The sequence below is a fragment of the Panonychus citri genome, unplaced genomic scaffold (genome assembly GCF_014898815.1).
Source record: "Panonychus citri isolate SS breed McGregor unplaced genomic scaffold, ASM1489881v1 Contig00140, whole genome shotgun sequence".
Lineage (NCBI taxonomy): Eukaryota > Metazoa > Arthropoda > Arachnida > Trombidiformes > Tetranychidae > Panonychus > Panonychus citri.
The window spans coordinates 385,330-409,677 of NW_026515545.1; the positions used below are offsets into that span (position 1 = coordinate 385,330).

At 30.6% G+C, this 24,348-nt stretch overlaps 3 protein-coding genes across 5 annotated transcripts; 1 reads left to right on the forward strand and 2 right to left on the reverse strand.

The window, feature by feature from the left end:
* Positions 1 to 4,242: 4,242 nt before the first annotated feature.
* On the forward strand, positions 4,243 to 7,209 carry LOC128394753 (uncharacterized). The gene is made up of 9 exons (XM_053355113.1): positions 4,243 to 4,400; positions 4,578 to 4,654; positions 4,778 to 4,929; positions 5,174 to 5,432; positions 5,553 to 5,678; positions 5,962 to 6,032; positions 6,133 to 6,262; positions 6,350 to 6,379; positions 6,488 to 7,209. Exons 2-9 carry the CDS (start codon positions 4,579 to 4,581, stop codon positions 6,730 to 6,732), a joined length of 1,089 nt encoding a protein of 362 aa, XP_053211088.1. The 5' UTR covers positions 4,243 to 4,400; position 4,578; the 3' UTR covers positions 6,733 to 7,209.
* Positions 7,210 to 8,775: 1,566 nt separating this feature from the next.
* LOC128394968 (MAP/microtubule affinity-regulating kinase 3-like) lies at positions 8,776 to 14,970 on the reverse strand. Of its 3 annotated transcripts, none has more exons than XM_053355348.1 (8): positions 14,259 to 14,968; positions 13,503 to 13,881; positions 12,750 to 12,970; positions 12,356 to 12,568; positions 11,414 to 12,045; positions 10,712 to 10,966; positions 9,808 to 10,050; positions 8,776 to 9,205 (listed from the first exon to the last, which is right to left on the reverse strand). In XM_053355348.1, the coding sequence occupies exons 1-8, from the start codon at positions 14,520 to 14,522 to the stop codon at positions 8,881 to 8,883; spliced, it is 2,532 nt and encodes an 843-aa protein (XP_053211323.1). In that variant the 5' UTR covers positions 14,523 to 14,968; the 3' UTR covers positions 8,776 to 8,880. The 3 variants fall into 3 exon arrangements, with proteins under 3 accessions (XP_053211323.1, XP_053211324.1, XP_053211325.1); XM_053355350.1 differs by having other exon boundaries at positions 9,048 to 9,186; positions 14,259 to 14,970; XM_053355349.1 differs by lacking the exon at positions 10,712 to 10,966 and having other exon boundaries at positions 14,259 to 14,963.
* Positions 14,971 to 21,215: 6,245 nt separating this feature from the next.
* Positions 21,216 to 24,270, reverse strand: LOC128394971 (uncharacterized). The gene is made up of 3 exons (XM_053355353.1): positions 23,758 to 24,270; positions 23,059 to 23,553; positions 21,216 to 22,608 (listed from the first exon to the last, which is right to left on the reverse strand). Exons 1-3 carry the CDS (start codon positions 23,758 to 23,760, stop codon positions 21,835 to 21,837), a joined length of 1,272 nt encoding a protein of 423 aa, XP_053211328.1. The 5' UTR covers positions 23,761 to 24,270; the 3' UTR covers positions 21,216 to 21,834.
* Between the last annotated feature and the right edge of the window lie 78 nt (positions 24,271 to 24,348).

A 24,348-nucleotide genomic window follows, 5' to 3' on the forward strand; every position in this document is an offset into this window, starting at 1 on the left:
TATACACTGAGCTGTCGAGAGATTTAATTGTCTTGGATGGATTATTTTTACTCTTTTTCACTGGAATTATAATTTAAATTGTTTCCTTCCAACAACAAACCAAATTGACCAACATTAAAGTTGAACTTGGAGACAAGATGAAGAGAGAGAGAGCAAGAAGAAGATCAGGTCAAGTTTGGACTGGACTTTTGGTGATGAAAATTATATTGCTCATTACATGGAATCCAAGCAGCGAAATTATCATCGTATCATCATGTTTAATTTGATGTCCCATCGCTTAATCAGAATCAAGTTAAGGATAAAAAAGAGGAGATAAAGTGAGAGAGAAACAAAAACATGAAGGAAAACAAGAACAAGATCAACAACCTTATATTCATATTCAGTTACTTGTTTTTTTTTGTTTCTATCGTAAAATAGGAAAAAAAAGGTGGAAAAAAAAAGAATCCAAAATGCTGACGATTTGTTGTTAAGAGTTAATGATAAAGGAGAAATGGCGATGGATTCTGTTGGCTCTGAATTATGTTCATCTGGATGAAGATGGAGAAAGATCAAGTTTAATAGAAGATGATGAGATGAGGTAGTACCTCTTTGCTCCCTTAAAGCCTACAAATGGAAAAGAAAAAGAAAAAGAATCAAATTAAATGTAAAAAACTGCGAGAAACAAAAAAGAGATTAAGATAAAGGTTAATCATTAGAAAGCCTTACGATCAATAATGATGCTCAGGGTGTAGGTTGACGATGAGAGATGTGAATATTATCATCTTCATCTTAATTATCTTCATCTCTTTATTCAATTCTAAATGTAACTCAGCCCAAGGTCTGGTTGTTGTGGTTACTTTGCCTGCCCTCAGTTGACCCTCACGGCTCAATAACATTAGCATCTTCATCTTCATCTTCATCTTCATCTTCATCTTCATCTTCATCTTCATCTTCATCATCATCATCTGATTTCGGTCGATTCCTGTTTAGTTAATACCGTTGATGATCAGGATTTCAATTGATTTTTATGAACTTAATCAGCTTGAAAACTTGAAATATTGTTCATGATACATGATAAAAACAATCAATGATGAGGATATACCAATGTTGATGGACAATAAATTACTAATACAATTGATTAACAATAATCATCTCATTTCCTAACAATGAGTTTGATTTTTTTTTCTCATTTCCTTACCTATCATTTAATAATTATACAATCAAACAACAATTAAAATGTATCAGATCAGATCCCCTTTCTTAAAGTCAATATTATTTAGTAATTAATTGTTATTATTTTAACATTTCAATCCATCATTTAATTGTTAAACCATTGATCAGAATTTAAAATATCATTAATATTATATTGTTAACTTGTTTTAATCACTTGAAACAATTAACAAATGATTGTTATGTAATATGAAAGGTGCTCAATCAATTGTTGATTTTAATTGTCTGTCCACACCCTTGGGCTATTGTTATTTAGTTAATCAACAATTTAAACACAACTAAAAAAAAAGGTTTGCCATAAACTTGTCAATTAAATTATATCCTGATGGTGATGATTAAAATGATAACAATCAAGATAATTAGTTAGGGTCAAGTTTAGATTATCTTGAAAAGGTCAAGTAACAAAACAGTTAACTATTAATAGTAACAATACAATGTAATCAACTAATTGTTAAGAATTTAATTCTTCTCATCTTATTCAAGGTTACTCGGTCGATCTAATTGTTAACCGTTATTGTTAACAATCAATTTTAATCATTTCCTCATTCATGATATCTATTAGATAACAATTACCTCTTGACAATTAAATATCACATTGTGAATATTAAATAACCATCTCATCAACTGAATTAAATCTAATTGTAAATGGTTTTCCATCCTTGCAAATTGAATTAATAATCAAATCAAGTTGAAGTAAAAACTTTTTCCATTAATCATTAATGATTTATTTTAATTCTAATTGTCATGAAAATTTTTCTTGTGAGGTGTTTAAATGATTAAGATAATTAAACTAGATCTAATCATTATAATAATATATATATATATTGATGATATTAATTGATTGCCTGGAGGTTAGTAATTAAAATTGATTTTTCTCCTCCTTTGGATTGTGTTTATAAAATTGAATCAAATTAATTTTGGCTATTTGATTGGCTATTAATTGCTTTGAGTCGTTAATTGTGATTAAATTTAATTGAACAAGGTGTTACCTCTTTAACTATTGACAGTGATTAATTGTTTTTAATCATCATTGTCAAGGTAATTTGCTGTTCATTGTTTCATCTTGATCATAATCAACAATTTAATGATCATCTTTATGTGTATCATTATAAATGTTAATTGAAGTGATTAACTAATAAAGTTTCAAATCAACAAACCTTAATTGTTGTGTTCACATTGAAAAACAAAAATTAATAATAAGCTTCAACAATAAACTAGCAACTAATTAATTCAGTTCTTTAATTATTTCAAAGTGATTATTTTAAAACTTTGTTTCAATTTACTTTGTTGATTTACTTGTTGATTTAATTACAAGTCAAAGAGACGATTAAGAATTCAATTAATCAACAACGATTGTAACAATCATGTATTATTAATCAAAAAATCAATTCAATGGATAATAATTGATTATAAATAAACGTTACAATTAGTTAATCATTGTGATTGATTATTGATTAGTGACGATTTATAATTTAATCAAGCAAACTATTTATAGGGATTATGATTAAATTAGTTTGAAAGGTGTTGGAAAAAAAATCAGATTAGTCCATTAAAAGATAATCATATAATATTAAGCAATTTAATCCTAATTGTAGACTTAAATTGTGATGATTAAATGATACCGATTAGTTGTTGACATAAATCAATTGATATAATCATATAATTGGGTCAGTTAAGGTCCAATCCTGGTTCTGGGTTTATTTATACAATCAAGACAGTTGATCAACAAAATAACCTACAGACAGAGCAATCAATTTACAATCAATTTGCAATCATGCAATTGCAATTAGTTATTAATATTTGCAATACATGAGCATACAAATTGTTACATGAAATGATTAAACTAAATTACAATTTGTCATAATTTCTGTGTGAAGTTCAGGTTAATTAGACTTCACTTTTTAACAAGATGATTGCCATCGATTGACCAATATTGATCTTGATCTTGAAAAAACGATTTAATAATAAGATCAGGTCAACTCAATCGCTCACGGAGAGAGGGTCAGTTTGAATTATAGCCAAATAAAGGAATTGAATAACTATCTGAATTAAGGATAAAGATGACGGAGGATAAAGAGAGAGAGAGAGAAATAGATTTATGAAAGATAAAGGTAAGATCAACAACCTTAATACATATTCAGTTAGTCGTAATAAGGAAAAAACTGATGAAGATTATTGATGAAGATGAGAAAGATGCTGTTGGCCCTGATTACGGTATCCGGATAAGATGAGGATGAGGATGATGATTAAAAGATGATAGATGTAACCTCTTTGCTTCCCTAAAGCCTAATGAAGAAAAAAAGAGAGAGAAATTGAAATAAATGAGGAAAAAAAATTTTGAGATTAAGATAAAGTTTTATAGTGATGGTCCAATAGTGATGCTCGGGTGTAGGTTGACAAGAGATGAATATAATATCATCCTCATCTTCATCATCTTCATCTCTTTTGATTCTATTTAATAACTCAGCCCAAGGTCTGGTTTTGTGGTTACTTAACTAAAGCCTGCCCTCAGTTGACCCTCACAGCTCAATAACATTATCTTGATGGGTCGATTCCTGTTTAATTTTTGGGATACCGTTGATCATCATCATCATCAGCATCAGGATTGTGAATTGATTGTGCTGTTAATCAGCTTGAAAACTTGAAAATTGAGTGCATACATACACATGCATATAACTCCCCCGGAGAAAGAAAGAAAGAAAGAAGAAGAAAAAAAGATGAGGGGAAGAAAATTAAGATCGACTGATGAAAAGCACTGGAGACTCGCTTGGCAACCTTTTCTCATTTAATCATCTCCATCCCAATGGAAACACCAAACGCATCCCAATGTATGTTTCTGTTATCGTTATGAGCCAAATCCCCTCCCTCTCATCCTCCTCCTCCTCTGATCTCAAACTCTCAACGTCCAGTTCCAACTTTTTCCTCCTCCTCCTTGTATTATAATCATAAGATTTTATCATCTTTCTCTCTCTCTCTCTCTCTCTCTCTCTCTGAGTTGCAATTTTCGGTTTACGTTCGTTGACCTTGATTATAAAAGTCTCAACATAATTTCCGGGAATCCAGTTGGGAGTCCACCGCTCACCGTAAAAGTGTCCACCAGGAATATTAAAAACCTTTGCTTATTTCTTGAAATCATTTAGTTATCACAAGTTAAGTGTAAACATCAACATCAACAAAAACATCGCCAGCAAGTAAGGATTTATACCTTTAGTATTTTGTGTTGACTATTAATTGTTGTTTGTAGTTGATTCTTATTATTATTAACATTGAAAAGATTCAGCAAACATCAATCACCATCTCCTTTTTAAAAGTAAAACCAAATTTGTGATTTAAATTATTTTTCTGTTTCTCTGTTTACCTTTTTGTAGGATGAAGTTTTTTATTATTATTGCTTTGGTCATTGTATCGACCTCTGGACAGATGATTCGACCTGCATCACTTCCAGGTAAGTTTTTCTTTCGTTATTATCGTTTGATTTTCAATTAAATTGAAATGAAAACGATTCTTTTAACATTCGATCAACGCTAAACCGCATCTCCTAATCACTTCACCTTTTGTCCATCTTCAGGTCTCATCTCAATTGTCCGTTTCCAAAACACTGCCTGTAATGGTGAAAACGGAGACTCAGGTACCTGTTTAGCCGAACAGGAATGTGCTCGACGAGCTGGAACTAACATTGGCCCTTGTGCCAACAACTTCGGTGCCTGTTGTTCATTCAAAGTGAGAAAAACTAATTTTCCTTAATACTTTTTCAATTGTTAACAATTAACATTAGTAAATGATGATTTTGGATGATTGACTCAATTTAGAACGAAGTAAATTTAACTTTACTCATTCGTCTTTACCATTCATCACTTTGTTAGTGTCTCTTATTAATATTTGAATTTCATATTTTAAATTTTAAATATTCTCATGAAAACCAATTTAATTTCCAATATTATTTGTAACTTTGAATTTCCAACAGTTCACTTGCGGTGGAACAACAAGTCAAAATGAGACCACTTTCGTTAATCCATCTTACCCACGAGGTGAAAATGGAACCGATACCTGTCAAGTTACCATTGAGAAACAAGCTAAAGTTTGCCAATTGCGTCTTGACTTCGAAGAGTTCACTCTCGCTCAACCCGATGAAAATGGTCTTTGTACAACCGATTCATTCATGGTTCGAACCACCGTTGGAGAACGTCTTCCAATCCTTTGTGGTGAAAACGCCGGTCAACACAGTGAGTATCTTTTTTTTCGAATTTGGAGAGAGAGAGAGAGAGAGAACGAGAAAAAGTAATAGAAAATTGTAAATGATGATCAACTAATAATTTCTCTTCTTTTCCAATTCAATCGTTCAGTCTACATCGACATGGGACGAGGAAGTGCCAACCCAGTTGTCCTTTCAGTTGTTTCCAACGGAGATCGAGTTACAAGAAAGTGGAAGGTTAAGATTAACATGATCCCTTGTAACAACCTTGACATGGGTAAGTAAAAGAATCAAGTGATTAGTTAATCAACTTCTAAATCAAGATTAAGAGGAAAGATTAACCAGTAAAAGAAAGAAAGAAAAGAAAAAAACCAGGAAACTCGATTTTCTTTAAACTTCTTTCTACTTGTTAACTTCTTCTCTTGTTTATTTGATATTCTAAACGTGACCTTTTATCTGATGCCCTTAAATTGACCCTCAAATTAATTCTTACCTGTTTTTCTTCCTTCTCCCTCATCATCATCATCTTAATCTTAACCAATTGGTATTTACGACCACAGCCCCATCAGGATGTATGCAATACTACCGAAGCCCATCAGCCATCATCAAGAGTTTCAACTATGGCCCAAGGGTGAGTCTCAAGTTAATTGCAATTAACTTAACAAAAAAGTTTCTTTTCTTTCCTTTAACAATCAACTAATCATCGGCTTAACTTTTCTCTGCTAATTTAGATTGAAAGCCGATCACGATATCTTTCAAATCTTAGATATACTGCTTGTGTTCGAGTCGAAGAAAATTTCTGTGCCATCAAATGGGAAACCGAATTACCTAATTCATTCAGTTTCGGTGCTCCATTCGAAGGTAAGTTGGAATAATTGATCGGAAATCGAAAGAAAAACAAAACAATATTAATTCTATTTTTGTGTTTTGTCATCTTTTCATCAACAGAACTTAGTCTTGGAAACCAAACTCGTCTTGGTAAGTTAATCGATTCTCATTTTTGATCCTCGATAGAAAAGTCAAAAATTATCGAGAAAATTTTACTAATCTTAAAATGTATTCTCGTCGTTTTTACCGTTACTTTAGGTGGTGCTACTGGTGGACTTTGTTCACAAGATGATTTCGTAGGAATCGACCAAGGATCAGTTGACGGAACTGGACCTGGTGATGATCGTTTCTGTGGTAACCGACTTCTAGAAATGAACTCAGTCATTTCCCGATCTAAACCTTTCATGCTCAAGGTCCGATCTAATCACGATCAAACCCTTAACGCTGCCAACTCACAACAAGGTTTCTCACTTCGATATGTTCAACTTCCTTGTGTCATCTAATTTAAATTATTTAAAATCACTAATTTAGAATCATGAGAAACAATCAAACTTTATCAACAAAAAAAAGAAAATAGCAAAAAAAAAATCAATAATTTATTAAGAAAACAATTAACAGTCAACAGTTGATTAACAATCAAAATCTCTCTAAACACTTAAACTTTAAACGCCGTCGATCAACTTAATTTTCAACAATCAACGAACACACAAAACTTGATTACAATCAAATTATGGTTTCGCTCTCAACTGATTAATATATTTATTATTTAATTACGATCAATATAAGGATAAATCCACCCAGACAATCAACAACATTTGGATAACAATTAGCAAATGGATTGAACATATTCAAGAAAAAAACGTCAACAAGAAACAAACCCAACGAAAAACACCAACAATTAACTTAATTTAATTTATCTAAATTATAATAACTTATATTATTTAATTACATTTTCTATTGACTAATTGAAACAAATCAAATCCCAATGACTATTCATTTATTTCATGATCGTGTCACAATTATCAAAGGACAATGAAAGACTTTCAACAAAAGTCAATCAAAATTAACAACGATTCTTAATCGTCAGCAATTGATTTTAAATCCATCGCAAAATTAATTGCTAAACTAGTGAATCCAATTAAATTGTAACAAACTAATCAACATTAAGCGTTCGATGTATACTTCAATTCAATTGATTAACCAACGACTGATAGTTAATACAAAACACCATAATGACCATAATGGTTAACTGTCCAGTTAAACTACATAATAATTTCTTAATTGTTGTAATTAACAGAGGATCAATTGTGAGTCGGCTCGATTGTTAAATCGTTAGTAAATACTAAACGAAGCGATATTTTCCCTGCCGCCATCTAATGGTTTAAAATTTTCTTAAATCAGGTAACAATTAGATTTAATTAGTAAATTGTTTTGATTGAAATATCAACTACAAGAGTCGAAGGTTGAAAATCGGTGACCAGAAAAAGTCATATTGGTTGAATCGATTGAGAAATTTGAACATTTAGATGAAATCGAAGTAAAAATTGAAACGATGAAAAAAGAGACGAGAAATTAAATTAATGAAAAGTGTTTATTTATAGTGAATGAGGAAATCAAAGTTGTTTGCAATTAAAAACCTCGAAAAAATCAATTTGTGCTTGTTGATAATTGGGAGGGAAAATTAAATCGCTTTCACTTAAAAGTACTTTGGTCATGGTGATTGAGTTTTATTCCGATTTCTCCGAAAAACTTTAGCGACAAAACTTGTTGAGTCCAAAGCCTTCGCTTTCCGATCGGCATTTTGTCTTGTGTCAACTCGATTATTCAATCGTTAGTATCATTTATGGATTTGAGACAATTTTCAACGTTCAACTAGATCTTGGGTCGTTTATTATCGTAATTGTATTATAAATATTGTCGAGTTTGAAATCAATTGAAACATGAACTTACAATAAGCAACTTTTTCAAGATTCTGATTGTGATTGATTTATACAAAGATCATGAAATATTAACGTCGACGACTCGGTGGGCGATTTTGTGGAAAGGCGCCATTTCCTGTGCACGCAACTGTGGAAATCGTTTCAATGATTCTCATGTCCCATGAATACATTGATCGAGTACGATTTCCAATATCAATCTGGTTGTGAGAATTCATTGAGCTAAAATTGGATTATCAATTAGCAGTGAATGAAACTCGACTCATGATATTAAAAGATATATAACCCGAGGGTAATTATCACAGAGAAATTTATGTCTCGAATATTTTTGTGAACATTTTTCTCATCTTTTTGTTTTCTTCCTAATTCCCTTCACTTTCATTCTTACATTGTTTTCATCTTCATTCACTACAAATTGTGTCGCTACAATTTTAAATTGAAAGAATCAGTTTTTGTACATTTACTTACATCGACAGAAAGAGAGAAAGTTGTTTGATTGTGAATTTGATTCTTGTCGCAACTTAATTTAAAATATTGTAATTAAAGGAATTGAGAGAAGGTGAACAATTAGTTAATCACGATTGATGAAGAAAAAACAAAAGTAAAGGAAATAGAAGAAAATTGAGAAATAAATAAAATTAGACAGAAAATGATCAAGTAAAATCAGAGAAATGAATAGGAGACAAGGGATGAAAAAAAGGAAATAAATTGTTATCATAGTTTCAACTCGTTGGCAATTTTAGATGCTATATTTTTGAAACCAATTGAGGTACCAGAAATGCGTTTAAATCGTACTCCATTTAGGGATAAACGAGGAAGTTTGCACACTTCAATCTCCCATTGAACTAATGAATCGGTGTTTGGGTCTCCATGAACGCAAAGTAGTAAAAATTTTTCTCTTTGCTCGTAATCACAATTGTTTTTATCTAAAACTTTTCTTATTTCGGCCATAATTTCAGTAGGATCTCTTGATGACGTTGTCTTCATACTCCAAGTGAAGCGTAGTGATCGTGGCTTTACCTGTTCATCGTTCATTGTCCTGTACAAAGGTAGGCAGAAAGGTAAGAATGAAAAAATGATGATGGAAGGATAGGTTTGAAGAAGTGATGATGAGGTGGTGAGAAAGAAAGAAAGAGAGAGAGAGAGAGAGAGAGATAAAAGGGAAAAGAGAGAAGATGGAATAGAAAGAAGATGATAAAGGGAAATGAGAGTATACAAAAAAGAGAAAAAAGAGAAAGAGACAGAAAAAAATAGTGAGAAAAAGATCAGTAGAAATATGAGGAAAAGAAAAACAGGAGAGAATAGAAAAGAGAGGGAGAGAACAAGTTGGAATGAAATTCACCGGCGAAAAAAGAGGAATTCAGTCATCACAGTTGCGGGCCATTTGTTGGGGATAAGGAGTGAAACAAATAACAAGTAGCAGTAGTAGTGAAGAAGTAGTAGTAGAACAGTAGAAGTAGTAATGTAGTAGTAGTAGTAGAAGTAGTAGTAATAGTAGTAGCAAAAGAAGGAAAAGGAATAAGGATACAAGAGTATGAAAAATGAAAGAGAATCGAGAGAAGAAGGGAGTCAGAAAGAAATGAAAGAACAGTATTAATATTGTTATAGATCGAGTTAATAAAGTGAACATGTTATAGCAACCTTTTAGAAAATTTGGATGATAATTTGCTGAAAAATGATTGCCTGGATTGGCTAACAGATAGAGTGTCCTGTGTTTGCAGAGGTGCTCCAGCTGATCCATCGAATGTCATTCGATCGAACCTTCTTTCTCTTGTTTGACCACTGTGAAAGGTACTACGGTTTGCGGTCCCTCGAGGAAAGGCTCGATTAACAACCAGTCTATCGGTTTTGGGGGTTGATGAGGTTCCTTTCACCGTTGATGAGCTAAAATGGTAAGATGACCAAATTGTCGGCAATCAAAATTTGATTGCGTTGATGAGTAGTAAGAAAAGAAAAGAAAAACGTTAGTCAAAATTGTGCCAACAACAAAGAGATCGTGTAGTTGATCTAAAAATAAGCGTAAAACTAATGAAATCATAAAGAAATGAATCAAATGTATTACAAATACTGAAAAAGGACGAGAAGTGCAAAGGAAAAAGTAAAGTATATTGAGTGGGTAGGATAAAAAGTAAAAAGGTTCCACCAGAACCAGAAAGAAATGAATAGGACTGAGGAAGAGAAACAAGAAAATGGAGATTCAAAGAAAAAGATTAAACAAAAAGAATGAGTCAATCGATTGGCTATAAATCAAAAAAGTAAACACTAGGAAATGATAATGTTGATGATATAAGAAAATACAAAAAAAAACAAGAGCAAGTTGCACGTTATATCTAAGGTAACCGGCAAATAGAAGTCAACAAAAAAAATCAACAAGCAGTCAAGGAATGAGTGGGTAGAGAAAATTGAAAAATCATAACAATAATGATGCAGCAAAAGAAATTGAATTGAAAATGATAATGCGGATGTGAAGTGATTAAATTAAATAATAATGAATTGACTAGCTAGAAGGTGAGATAAAGAGTCTGATAAGCATTCCTTATGATACCTCGGTCGATTTGTTTCAGAATTAGATTCTGAGCGGGCTTCAGAACTGCTTGAAGAACGTCCAGTAGACGAGGACAGTGAAGCTGATTTCGTGTGTCCTTTTGGACGTAAACTTGACGAGGTTGAATGACAACTTGTCGACGAGCCTGTTGATGCTATTGTAGTCGTCTGAGTATTAGTAGTGATTGAGGAGGAGATTGCTACAGCTGTAGTTGTGGTTAATGAGCTCAAAGTTTTATCTTCAGTCACTGGAACGCTGGACAACGAAATTAAATATACAGAAAGATGGAAGAGGAATAGAAAATAGAAAGAGAGAGAGAGAGAGAGATAAAGAGAGAAAGACGATGATGTTGACAGTTTGGAAATAGTAGATATTTGAAGGAGAAAAAGGATTGAAAATGAATGAACAGGAAGATGGCAATGAATAAGATTGTTAAAGGAAGAGGAAATCAAGGTGAAGGAAATTAAATAGAGTTGATAACTACTCCGACAAAATGCATTAATTGTTCAAGAGGTTCGAAGAGGGGAAGAGGCTGACACGATATAAGAGATTCTGTTAAATTGTAAGAAGGTTAATCAAAAGTAATACATATACATAAATACATAATACATTAATGTATCTAAATATGTATATGTATAAGGCAGGAATTTAAATAGTTCAAGGTAAATTGTGTTAACACTGAAAGAATTGTCAATTAAATACCTAGAGGAAGAAGTTTCTGTCGCTGTGGTTGTTTTCTCGTTAGAGGCACTCTTATTCTCGTTACTGTAATTAAAGGTATTACGCCTTGGTATACCGCTTAGGGTATTTTTCACTCCGGAACCGGTGACTGGTGATACTGTCCGTTGCCTTAAAGATCCCATTCCGGTAAGCTTATTTGTATTAAGTACAGGGCCAAGGTTGAACGGGGAGTTTTCCGTTGTCAGTGAAGAAGGTGGAGATTTAATGGATTTATTGGTGGCGATAGTAGTTGTAGTATTGGTGGTCAAAGGTGATTGTGAACCATTAGTGGAAGGAGTAGTAGTCTCTTTTACAGAATTACTATCTAAATTGCATTTTAAAAGAGGGCTTATTTTCTTTGTGGTTGTGGTTGTGGTGGTGGTGACTTGTTCTGAATTACTTGTCTTTTCATTACTGGAAACACTGGGTGTATTATCGGCATCACCTCCATGACTGAATCTTCTTTGTTTAGTGCTAGCTGAGACACTTCGGAATATCTCCTTTTTTTGTGGACGAGATGGTGATTGACTATTAGATAAACCCTCAACAGGACGAGGTTCTCTTAATGAAAGACTTGAACTTGATCGAGATTCAGAGTTAGCAAGTTCAATCGCCTGTGTAGATTTATGACAACAATGACAGGTAACATGATCATGATGATTATTGGAACAACCGTGATGGATAATGATGATGATGATGATCCAATAAAAGAAAGGGGATAAATAGAAAGAAGAAAGTTGAAAAAAAAAGAATGAGCAAACAAAAGATACAGTGGATATAAATTACAATTAAGTTGGTAGCGGAAATCATAAGAATAGTAGACAGGTGAGACAACCACTCTCTTAACTGGTGAGCAATCAAGTGGCTGATGGTGAAGGAGAGACAAAATGATTTACTTATAATTAAGAGAAAATTTATACTTACATCGGTACCTCTTTTACACATTAATAAATAACTAGCCATAATATCATCATATTTTTTGTTCTTCAAGGAATCTTCAATCTCCTCTTTACCATAGCCCATAGACATTAAAATTTTAACTTTAGTTGGCTTGATAAAGTCTGATACATATTCAACGTAAGGCTTCAATTCGTCATCTTCATAGCCAATATTCATCCACTTATCTTTCATTATCACCTATAGACAATTAAATAGAAGAAAAAGAGATGAAGCTACAAGGTGAATCAAGATATAATATTGTAAGGTTAAATGTAGAGAGAGAGAGAGAAAGAAAAAAAACAACCGAATGAGTGAAAATTTTTACATTCAACTGAGAACAGTCAAAGTAAAGGTAACAATCAATCGTTAGATCTCTCACCTCAAGAGATGCTCTTTTTGCAGGATTAAGAACTAAAAACTTTTTCAGAAGATTTTCACAATCGGTTGACATGTAGAAAGGTATTCTGTATTTTCCTCTGAGCACTCTTTCCCTAAGTTCCTTGAGGTTGGCGCCATCGAAAGGTAGAGACCCACTGACTAGCGTGTATAATATTACCCCTAAACTCCAAACATCAACTTCAGGTCCGTCATACTTTTTACCTAAAAGGTGAAAAATTCATCCAATGTGTTGGTTGTGTTGGTATATTTTTTTTTGTTTTTGTTATTTCAAGATCAATTGGCGTGGCACATGAAACGTGAAATCAGTTGCAACAGTAGTAGTAAAATAAAAGGCCAAATTAAATGAGAACGTAATCGTTGAGTGAACGTTAAAATTGAAGTTGTCAGTTGAATCACAAATGCAGAAAATGGTTGAGTGTGTAAGCCATCAATTTGTAGGAACGAAATGTATTTTATAAACATGTATAAATATTGAATGATGGAAGAGAAAAGAGGGAGAGATCATTGAGAGTCATAAAGATGATCACCAGAATCAGATGAAGAATATTGATCCATGGGAAATTTAAGTGAGAAAACGAAGAAAAAAAAGAGAGAAAGAGAAAAGGGAAGAAAAAAAATTGTGTATGAGAATTATTGTTTGTTGTTATCAAGTAGATAAAATTGATTGTTACAAAAAGCAAATCGACAATTGATCAATCAATTGAAATTCAAGTTGAACTTAAGGTTAGTTTACCTTGAAATAATTCTGGAGCAGCATAAGGAGGGCTCCCACAGAATGTATCTAATTTTTGTCCTGGACTAAATTCATTACTAAAACCAAAATCAGCTATCTTAATATTCATCTGGGAATCTAAAAGAAGATTCTCTGCTTTCAAATCTCGGTGAATAATCCTTTTCTGGTGACAATATTGAACAGCAGACACTATTTGACGAAACTTGGCTCGTGCTTCCTTTTCTTTCATTCTTCCATGAGCCACTAAATAATCAAAAACTTCACCTCCACTGGCATATTCCATAATAAGGTAAAGTGTTTTCTCAGTCTCAATAACTTGAAATAACTTGACTATATTGGGATGGTCTAACATCTTCATTATTCTTACTTCCCTGAATAACTGTGGAAAGAAAGAGAAAGAAAAAGAAAGACATAGACATTATAAGTAAATGAGTAGCAACAAAAAAAACATAGGAAGGGAAAAAAACGATTGAAAGGAGAAAAAAGTCAAAGAGAAAGAGAAAAAGATGAACAGAGACAGTGGAGAGACACAGAGAGAAAGAAGAATAAGAATGTTTTTATTAGGTTAAGCTAAAACAAGTAGAATTAGCTAAAGGAAAAGATGTTGAAGATGATGTTAGTGTGAGTAATTGTAATTGAAATGGTGATGGTAAAGACAAAGGGGAAAAGAAGATGGAGCAAAAAGAGTAGAAGTAGGCAAGAAAAAAAAAGAATAGGAAATAAGGCTTTAAATCAATATAATTTATATATTCTCACCTTTTGAAGACTTGATGGATTAAGAAGGGTCTTATCAATTATTTTAATAGCAACTTCAATACCGGTTGGAAGATGACGGGCAAGCTTAACTTTGGCAAAATTTCCTTTACCAATAGTCTTTAATAGCCTGAAACGACCAATATGGTGATTCTCGGGTCCTCGCGCAGAGAAAGATCGCCCAGTTGTTGATCCGGTTGTTGTTGTGGTAGTGGTTGCAACAGATTCATGGACAGTTTGTAGAGTAGTCCTAATACTGGTGGCCATGGTTTAATTGTTTTCTCTTCAATTTGACAAATATTTATGTATAATATATTGTATAATAGAGTAAGAAGCAAATAATTATTAATAATAGTTTAAGGTAAAGGAAATCCAAGAAGAAATAGTATTAAGAGAGAGAGAGAGAGAGAGAGAAGAAAGATAGATAGATAGAGTAGAAAGAAAAGAGAGAGAGAGAGAGAAAGAGAGAAAGAGAAATAAAGAAAGAGTAGGGATAGGTGGTGATGGTGGTGGTGGTAATTGTAGTAGTAATAGTTGGTAGTGGCTGTGTTTTGGAAGTGGTGAGATGGTGATTTCTTATTACAAATAAACAATTAAAAATAGCAACAAAAAATTGACTCTTCTATTAATTTTACATAAACAAAAATCAAAAAAACAAAATATTCAAGACACTATTACTCAAGACATGATCGCAGGACTTGAGAGATGAACAGAACCAACATATTAAGAGAAATCAAAATGGAGGAAAACAGTGAAAGACAAACTGAACAGTTCGACTGTTCCACCGCCAGATGGAACCACAAATCGAATTTTTTTCAATCTTTTCTTTTTATCTTCATCACCTTTTTTTTGATCAAATTTTTTTTTCTATTTTCTATAAAGGGTTAATCTTTTAATCTTTAATCACTTTTCTTTCATTCATTTTATCGATAATTTTTTAATTGTTTATTATCATTTCATGTCTTGTGTTGCTTGTTTGAGTTTTACTTTTTCCCCTTTCACCTTGAATAATTCATTTTCTCTCTTCTTCTCATTTTCTTTTCAGTTTATCTCTTGTCATTTTGATTATCTTTTTCTATTTCTTTCTTATTTTTATCTTTGACTTCATTTTTTTTTCTCTTTTCTCTCTCTCTCTCTTTTTTGATTCCATGACTTTAATTCTGTTTTTGAAAAAATTTTTCATGAACAATTTTCCCTTTCTCTCTTTTTTTCTTTCTCACTCTGTCTTTTTATCTGGTTCTTACTAGATAATCTGGTAACATGTAAGTACTTTGATAATTGGTTGGTGATTTTCCTTTTTATCATTTTCTACAAATCATGAAGAAGCTTTGTTTTGATTTTTTTTTTCTATTCTTTTTTCATTTAATATTCTATATTTCTAGTGATTTCCTCGGATATTAACTTTACCTCACCACAAAATACACTCACTCATTTTCCATTGATTGAAGTTCACGTTTATCAATAATATCGGTAAATTTAGATCTCATATCTAATCCTGATTATAATCTCTTTATATGTCTTTTAATAATTAGCTGACATTTTTGCTGCTTCCTTGTTAATACATACCGTGATCACCTCTAATGATAACTAATATCAACTAATAACAACAACAACAATAGAAAGAAACTAATTACTGGTAATAACTGGAAAAATGTATCAATCTTAAAATCCCTGATTCCTTGGGCTTAACCCTGAACACTTTGATAATGTGTATACATTTCAAATGGACTAGAACACAATTTAAAAATGGTTTGCGTGAGTTTAAAGTCAATCAACTACTTACCATTCACAGTGAACAACAATTTACATAAAATTTTCGATATAATCTTAATTATATTAGCTGATATAATATACTTATCATTGAAGGATTTCATTGTCAATCTATTCCACTTGAATCCACTTCTCTACCTCCTTTCTCACTTAATTTGTCTCTTGATTTTAATCACAATTTACGTGTGTTCCTCATCAAAGATTTTCTCAATCAGTAGCATTAATCATTAACCATTAATCAATAATAATAATTTTCTCTTGGCAATCAAATCAACTTTTAAAATGATCCTTTTTATGGTGAGATTATCATTATCATGTCTCTTTCTCAATCATTTGAATTCATTTCAAAAGTTAAATTATCTTTACGATTCATCGTAACAATCAAAAAAAGTAAACATTTATCAACCTAGTTTGTTAAAAAGAGTAACAATTTACTAAATTGTTGTACGAATCATTTTCTTACAACAATTAATTTGGAATCCATATGATTCCAATTTAAATTAACCATTAGAGATTCAGGTTTACTTAATTTACTTTTCAAATTGTTCTCAATCTTTAATCATTTCATTTGGATTTCAATGGTTAATTGTTTATTATTTAAATTGTTCTACCAGTTAAATAATATTATTATACAATCAACAATTAACAATCAAATTGCGATTGGCAAAGTTAAATTGAGTAAAAAAAGATTCTTCTTGTATTCTGATCGGTTCAATGGCTTTTTTGCTCAATCTTCTTGTTCACAATCAAAATCAATGATTTGATCTATTTTTAAATTGTTCAACATTTGATTTACTTTTCTATCCCTCATATATATCATCAAGTTGATTTAACTTTAATTCCAACAATTAGAGTTAATGTTTAACAAATACACAAGAACCTTGAACAGTGAATGAAAAAAAAAACAACTCAGGAAATGAAGTAACAAGTAATTCAAACTAATTTATTGATTCGGTTTTATTGTTTAATCAATTTAATCGTGAACATGATGATTGGTAAATTAAGCTTACAATTTACACTACAAAATTGTCACAAACTTCCGGTCAATTTAACTTAATTGTCACGATTATGGTTCAATTAATAAGTTAAGAGATTTGAATAACTTAATTAACTTTCGTTGAGTAAAAATTGATAATATTTTCCCGCTTTAATTGTTGATTAATTCATGAATCAGTAAAATTATGATATTGATTACAAACTAATAACCTATTTAGATCAATTAACTGATTGGTTGAGATGAGAAATCAAATCAATAGTTAAACATGATTTACTTTTAATTGTAGTGGTTTTCCAAGTTGATCAACAATAGATAATCAAATTTGATTATGATGATTAACTAATATGATCAACCTCCAGTTTTTAATTTCGAGGTCCAGCCTAAAGAGGATAAAAAAGTTCTGATATTAATTATCTTATCCATTTGATTAACAATTAACCAATAACAATAATAAAAAAATGAACAACAATCAATTATCAGAAATGAAATTACTGGTTACAAGTAAATCACAACAATTGACGTTGGTAAATAATCAATACAATTAGTTAATAGTCGTAAACTTGAATAGTTTATTGTTAATAAAATTCATCTCTTTGTGTCTTTAATTGTTCAGGTTTAATTGTTTTCCTGGAAAATCAACAATTTAAATTGGCGAAAACAATTAACTCTTCATAAAGATAAACCTCCAAAAAACATGAACTTATTTTTACAGGTACATTTGCCTTTCAATTAGAAATCCTCATAGTGTTGGGCGAGTAATTAACTAATCATCATCATCATCAACATCATCAACATCATCATCAACAGCAAGATGAGTCATTTACAGGGTGGTTTTCAGATGATAATCAAGAGCAATTTAGTAAACCGGTATTGAGAAAAAAAAATCAACTAATTTACCTTTAGAATTGTTAATTTTATATTATTACATTAATCTTGCTCTTTTCTAATTGTAATTAAATTAACACTTAAATAATAGCATAAGAAATAAACAATTAGATATACATATATACCAACAATTAACTGATTGTTGATATGTAATTAATTATAATGTTTCTGTTTAGTTGAAACTTTTAATTTCACTTTTGAAACTTTTTGATTCTTGAAACATTATCATTACTGTGAACAACAATTAACTGATTTTTTTGTTTAGTTAATTGTTTGAGTTTGTCTTTTTCTGCCTATGATTAACTTTTTCTTAATTGTAATTGTAATTTAGTTTCTAGTAATTATTGTCCATATGAGTGTAATTGTAACAGGGTTACAATTGAAGTCAATCCTTTTATTATGGTTGGTTAATCACTGGAAGTTGATATTAATCATCTTGATTGTAATTGTGATGGGTTAACCTTAATTACATTAATGGTGATGATGATTATGATGAGATGATGACTTTTTTTTTGATGTTATGAATTTTCAATTATCTTCCAGGAAATAAAATTCATTCAATTGTTCATGACAGGTAAGTATCTTCACAATCAACATTTGGTGATCATTCAAACCCATATTAGTTGTTGATTGTTGATGATTAACTTGATTTCATCAAGATCAACAAGATAATCAACAATAATTTTAATTATATGAGATTCATTTCAATTTGAATTAAGATTAACCTGGACCACCACCTACTTGATCCTAATCCGGATTAAGCATATCAGATTATTCAATCATTAGGAATAACAATCAAATCAACTTTCATTTGGTTCATTAAATTGTAATCAAATTATTAATGAGTAACTTTTTTTTGTTCATTTTTTTCAAGGTAACCAGATATGGTCACTTAGTTAATCAATTGTTAAGCAAATTAAGACAATTAACTTTTGTCTTGATATTATTATACAATTATTACTGGATAATTAGTTTACAATCAAGTGATAATTGTATTTAATTGAAATGCTGAAAATTGAATGAAAAAAAAAACAAAAGTTTTAACCCAAATGTTAATTGCTCTTGATTGAGAAACTAAATCAACAATAACTTTGAACACAATTAACATTTAGATCTTAACTGATTATCAGTTTGATTTTGATCAATTCAATCAATGTTAATCTCATTTCTTGGGTCAAACAATTAACAGATTGGTTGACAATTTAAATTGTTTTTCTCATCTCAATCCAATGAATTAATCAATTCAAGTTTCACAATTATTCAAACTTTTCAATTGTAATCAAGTTAATCACCATGAAAACGTAAAGGATGTTAAAAACATGGATTAATGATTAGTTGATTATGATTATTATTACATTTAGATTGTCGTCAATTCTTCCGGTAATTTTTTCACTTCTTTTTTAATTGTGTTGTTACTGATGAATGAATTGTTAGTTATATTGTTAAATTGTTGATGTTAAACAATACAAACAATTAAACGTTGACTTTGCACTGATTAACTTTCAATTGCTGACATTTGGTAACTTTTTCAATCTTAACTACAAATCGTGTTTACTTTTAAACAATTTTAATCATCACCGGCAACAATTTAGATGATTATAATCACAACAACCTCTCCCAATTTCTTGATTATTTGTAAAAATTTAATTGTTACCTTAATTGTAATTAACATGGTTAAGACTTAAGGTCAAATAATATCAATGTAACTGTTTAATGGGTTGACAGTTCAATCAACTCAAATTGATTACATTAAACTTGCAAATAAAAGTTAATTTAGTTTGTTAATTGTTTGTTCAAGTTTCAATTCAATCACAATAATTATAATCATTTAATTTTAATTTTAATCAATCAAATCAAGTTGATAACAATCATTGGAATTGCTTATTTACATCAACAAATTAGCCCAGAAAATTAATTAACTATTCAAGGTGAAAATTGTTGTTTTTTTTCAATAATTACGCTAACAATTAACAACTAATCTACAATGATTAATTATTAATTAGTTGATCAACTTAATTAACTTTTAATAGAATGAAAAAATATTTTAATCTAATTGTTAACCAAATATGTATTCAGCTTGATATCAAGCTTTTAATTATCAAAATCCCATTAAGTTATTAGTTTACAATTAACTTTAATTTGTTTATCAATTGATTGTTGATTGTCGTATAAGTATTGAAATGATTACTAGTTAATGATAATCAAATTTATAACTAAATTTAGTTACAATTTAGTTTCACTTTTCAGTTCAAGGTAGGGCTTTACTTGATTGAGTTAAATTGTTGAATCATTTTCTCTTATCAAAATTAAGATGATTAAGTTAATTATGATTAAAATGATGATCATGTTAACATGTAGTTAGGTTGATCTGTTTGCACGGTTAACAATTAATTGAACATCAGCCAACAATTTAAATCCGATTCAATGGAAACAAATATCTCTTTTGATTAAATTTCTAATGGTTACAATTTAATGAATTACTATTGTTATTGTTACTATTATGTTACCAACTAATTCACAATAATGGTGATTTTAGATTAGTAATTAAATGATTAACGGGAGTGTATTTTAAATTACAATCTAATTTAATTCAGTTCTTTCAAATTGTTTCTCATTTTCTTGACAATCCTAAACAAATGTTAAGTATTAATTGTTGATTAGAAACTGAATTAACTTTATTTTCATTATAATACTAATTCATTCAGCTCTTTCATTATATTGTGCTTACAATTAACTGATTGTTGGTTGGTTTGTTAATGATGAGACATTTACTAGTTAATTAACAACAGCAAGGACATCTAATGGTAACAATTAAAACTATCGACTAAATTTAATCTATTAGAGGCTTAATCAAATTGTCAATCAAGAAAAACATAACAAAATTAGCTAATCATTGAAGACTTGCCTTTAATTACTGGTAAATTTTAACAGTAATTAAGTTGATGGTTTGATTTTCATTAATAAGAAATTAACTAATCCAATGGTGACAATTAAAAAGAGTTGTGGGTCGCAGTGTATAACCAAATTGTTGATAACTAATTGTTTCCTGTTTTGTTAAGGTCTCTTGCTTTTGACAATTAGTAAATTAGATATTCAACTAGTTATATTCAACTAATTGTTTAAATTGTTAACACCAAGATTTACAAGATTATTATGATTTACAAGGTTAGGAATCTGGATTGATACCAGGGCTTTAAACTAGAATCTGAGCCAAATGGTTAATTAATTGTTTCCTTGATTCTGTTTCCATGGATTAACGTTTCACTTTCAATAGTTTTTTTCAAAATCAATTTAATTACACATTTCACTTTAGATTCAAATTAGTACATTACTTTTTTTTATTAGGTAATTAACTTTTGTTTTAGCCAATTTAGATTTGATTTTTCATACTAATCACAGTTTAGACCGACAATATATTAGAATTGGATTTTTCTTCATTATAACTTTTGTAATTATATATTATTTTCATTTGGAAATTAATTTCTTTCAATGTTCAATACAATTGATTGTGATTTGTAATCAATTGGATTTCCTTGATTTTGCTATACAAATATAACATATAAAAGATTTGTTTGGATCTTTTTGCTTTTGCTCTTTCGAGATGAAGATGAAGATGAAGATGACCAAGTTGACCATGAGGACGATGAATTTGGTTTCAATTTTCTCTTTGATGATTTTGATGAATGTCTTTTCCTTTTCCGTTTTTTTTTCAAGATGAAAGATAAATCATCGTAGAAACGAAAATGAATTATGTCAAAGTTTGTTTTTCTTTCCTTTTCCTCGTTTCATTTTATAAATAATTTGTGATGATTGTGAATAGATTGATTTTTACGGTGATGATGATGATGATGATGATGATTTGAGTAACAACAGACAGTTAGTGATCTTTAGGAATATTGTATTTCGATGGATGATTTAAAGTTACTCTCAAATTATCATGGTTTCATTGAGATAACTTTTAGATGATGATTTTACTTTGGTCGATGAGACTATGTTACCATTATTGGATAAACTAGTGTTGAAAGTGAAGGCGCTACTCGATGACGAGTAATGATTATTGCTATTGGCGTTTGATTGTTCTTGTAAACTTATCGGGGAAGAGCCATTTTGAAGGGAAGAAGACGATATGGATGAGAAAGATTCAGAATGACCACTAAGGCTTGAATTGTTTCCAATTAAATTGGTCCCAGTATTGTAACAACTTCCATTAGATAGACTGTCACCATAATCGGAATCAAAAGGATAGGCCAAACAATCGTCCGGTGTAACCATACCATTGGAAGTTTGGGTCGAGGCATCGTAATAAGGTGATATTATACATCGTTGGCGACATTGACTACATTTCTGAAAGCGAGCACCACTTTTGAGTAGTCTCTCTTTGGATCTTTCTTCTAGAATTTTGGCCATGATTGCGGCAGAAACGTAATCAGGGCCTCCATTTTGTTTCTCTGATGATCCTCCTTGCATTTCTTTTAATTCATCATTCACTTTGTTTACAGAATAAACCATGGCTGTTGGTGGAAATGTTGAAATTGGAACTCGAATTGTTTTACCATTTCCACTTTTGGTGGTTTCACTTTCTCGATTGGCTTTATTTACTAAATTATTGGAAAGACCACTTCCTATACTTAAACTACGGCGTTTACCAAGATGAGAATTTGCATAATTGGAACGAATTTTGTCTTGTAAATCGGCAGGTAACTAGAAATAGAAAGAGAAATGAAACAGAAAAATTAATTCAAATGGTTCATGATTATTGGTAAAAAGTTTAAATATGGAAATTTCTTATTCAAGAGTAAAAATGATTAATTATAATAATATAATTGTAATATATATGAGAATCATTTCAGCTTAATTGTCCATAGATACGGAAAACAAAACTTTACGTCAACCCTGATGATTGAACAGTAAAATTATGCCAAGGAGAGTCAACCTTGAATTAGGAGCTAAATTTAATCTTACCCATGGTGATGACAAAATTTCAAAAAAAAAGAGAATCGTTTTACAAAGTAAATATACTGAAATGATGATAACATGGTGATGAGAGGAAATAAATGAACCATCCATATATTTATATTGAGATAAATACCTCAAAATGGAAGAAAAATAAAGTGATGATAGAAATATAAGAGTGAAAGATGATATACTAACCGAATTAACCTTATAAGAGACAAAATTGGAGGGTTTACATTGGAGTAAATTAACGGCAAGAGTACAATCATTTTTGTAATGTTCATTTTCATCTTCGATCTCGTTAATGGTCACTCTTGCTTCGACCAGTTTATTGGTTAAATCGGAAATATCTTGAGTCAATGTGGTCTTCTCTGATTCAAATTTATCAACAATTCGAAGTAATTTATCCTCTAACCCTTGATTCACTTTCTGTAATTTCCTATGGCTTTCGGAAAGTCGATCATATTTTTCCTGCCAAAAGCGTAAAGTCTCTTGAAGTGCTTGAAATTCCCCATTGGGATATTCTTTGGCATGATTCATTACTGAGGTTTCCATTTGAACAATGTGATAATCTCTTTCGGCAACTTGACGTTTAAGATTTTCGATCTCTTGATAAAGATGGACAACGACAGAATCTCCATTTTTAGATCCATTGCATTCATAAACACAAGAATCACAGTGACAACTACATTCCTGTATTCAAATAAAATTGTATTCACCAAATTTCCAGAGAAAAAAAAAGAGAAGAGAAAAAAAGAGAAAGATTAATAGAATTTCAAATGGGCTAAAAATATTAAATCAAAGCAAAGGATGAGTGGAAAAAGGTAAAACAGGAAGGAAAATCAGTCAACTGATACCAGTTAATAAAAATTCGCTGGCGGCGATTGTTGAACTTACCATAACTTGGTCAGAAAAAAAAGATTAAAAAAATGAGAGAAGATGAAAATGTTCTCAAGAGAAGGAAAAAAAGATACACTTTAAATTGGAACTTGTAACTTGTTGAGATTTCGTCTGTTTTCCATTAATTTTCAAAGGTGATAAAATAATAGAAGGAGAGGAAAATGCAAATTGTTTACAATAATAAACAAAAGAACATAAAATATTTTAACAATTAAAATCCTTTCTCTCCAAATGTGTTCAAAAAAAGTGCTGTTACCAAGCAACTCTTGCCACTTTGATGTTTATGGAATGTCCTGTAAACGTATAACAATGTTTCCTTTAAATGGTGATAAATGATAACACAATTAAATAGAAAAACAGATAATTAACTGGTTGTAGTTTCTTAAAACAATGATACAATTAATCAAAAGGTAAAATTTGATTAATCAAAAAGGTTCACATAGAAATATAATCATGATTAACAGAAGCGAATTCAATTCATCATTAAAATCCAATTGACACATCGAAAAGAAAATGAAAACAACAACAAGGCCCAAGTTCTTTTTGTCCACCGACAGATGGAGTCACTTAAAGTTCCATTTTTTCGAT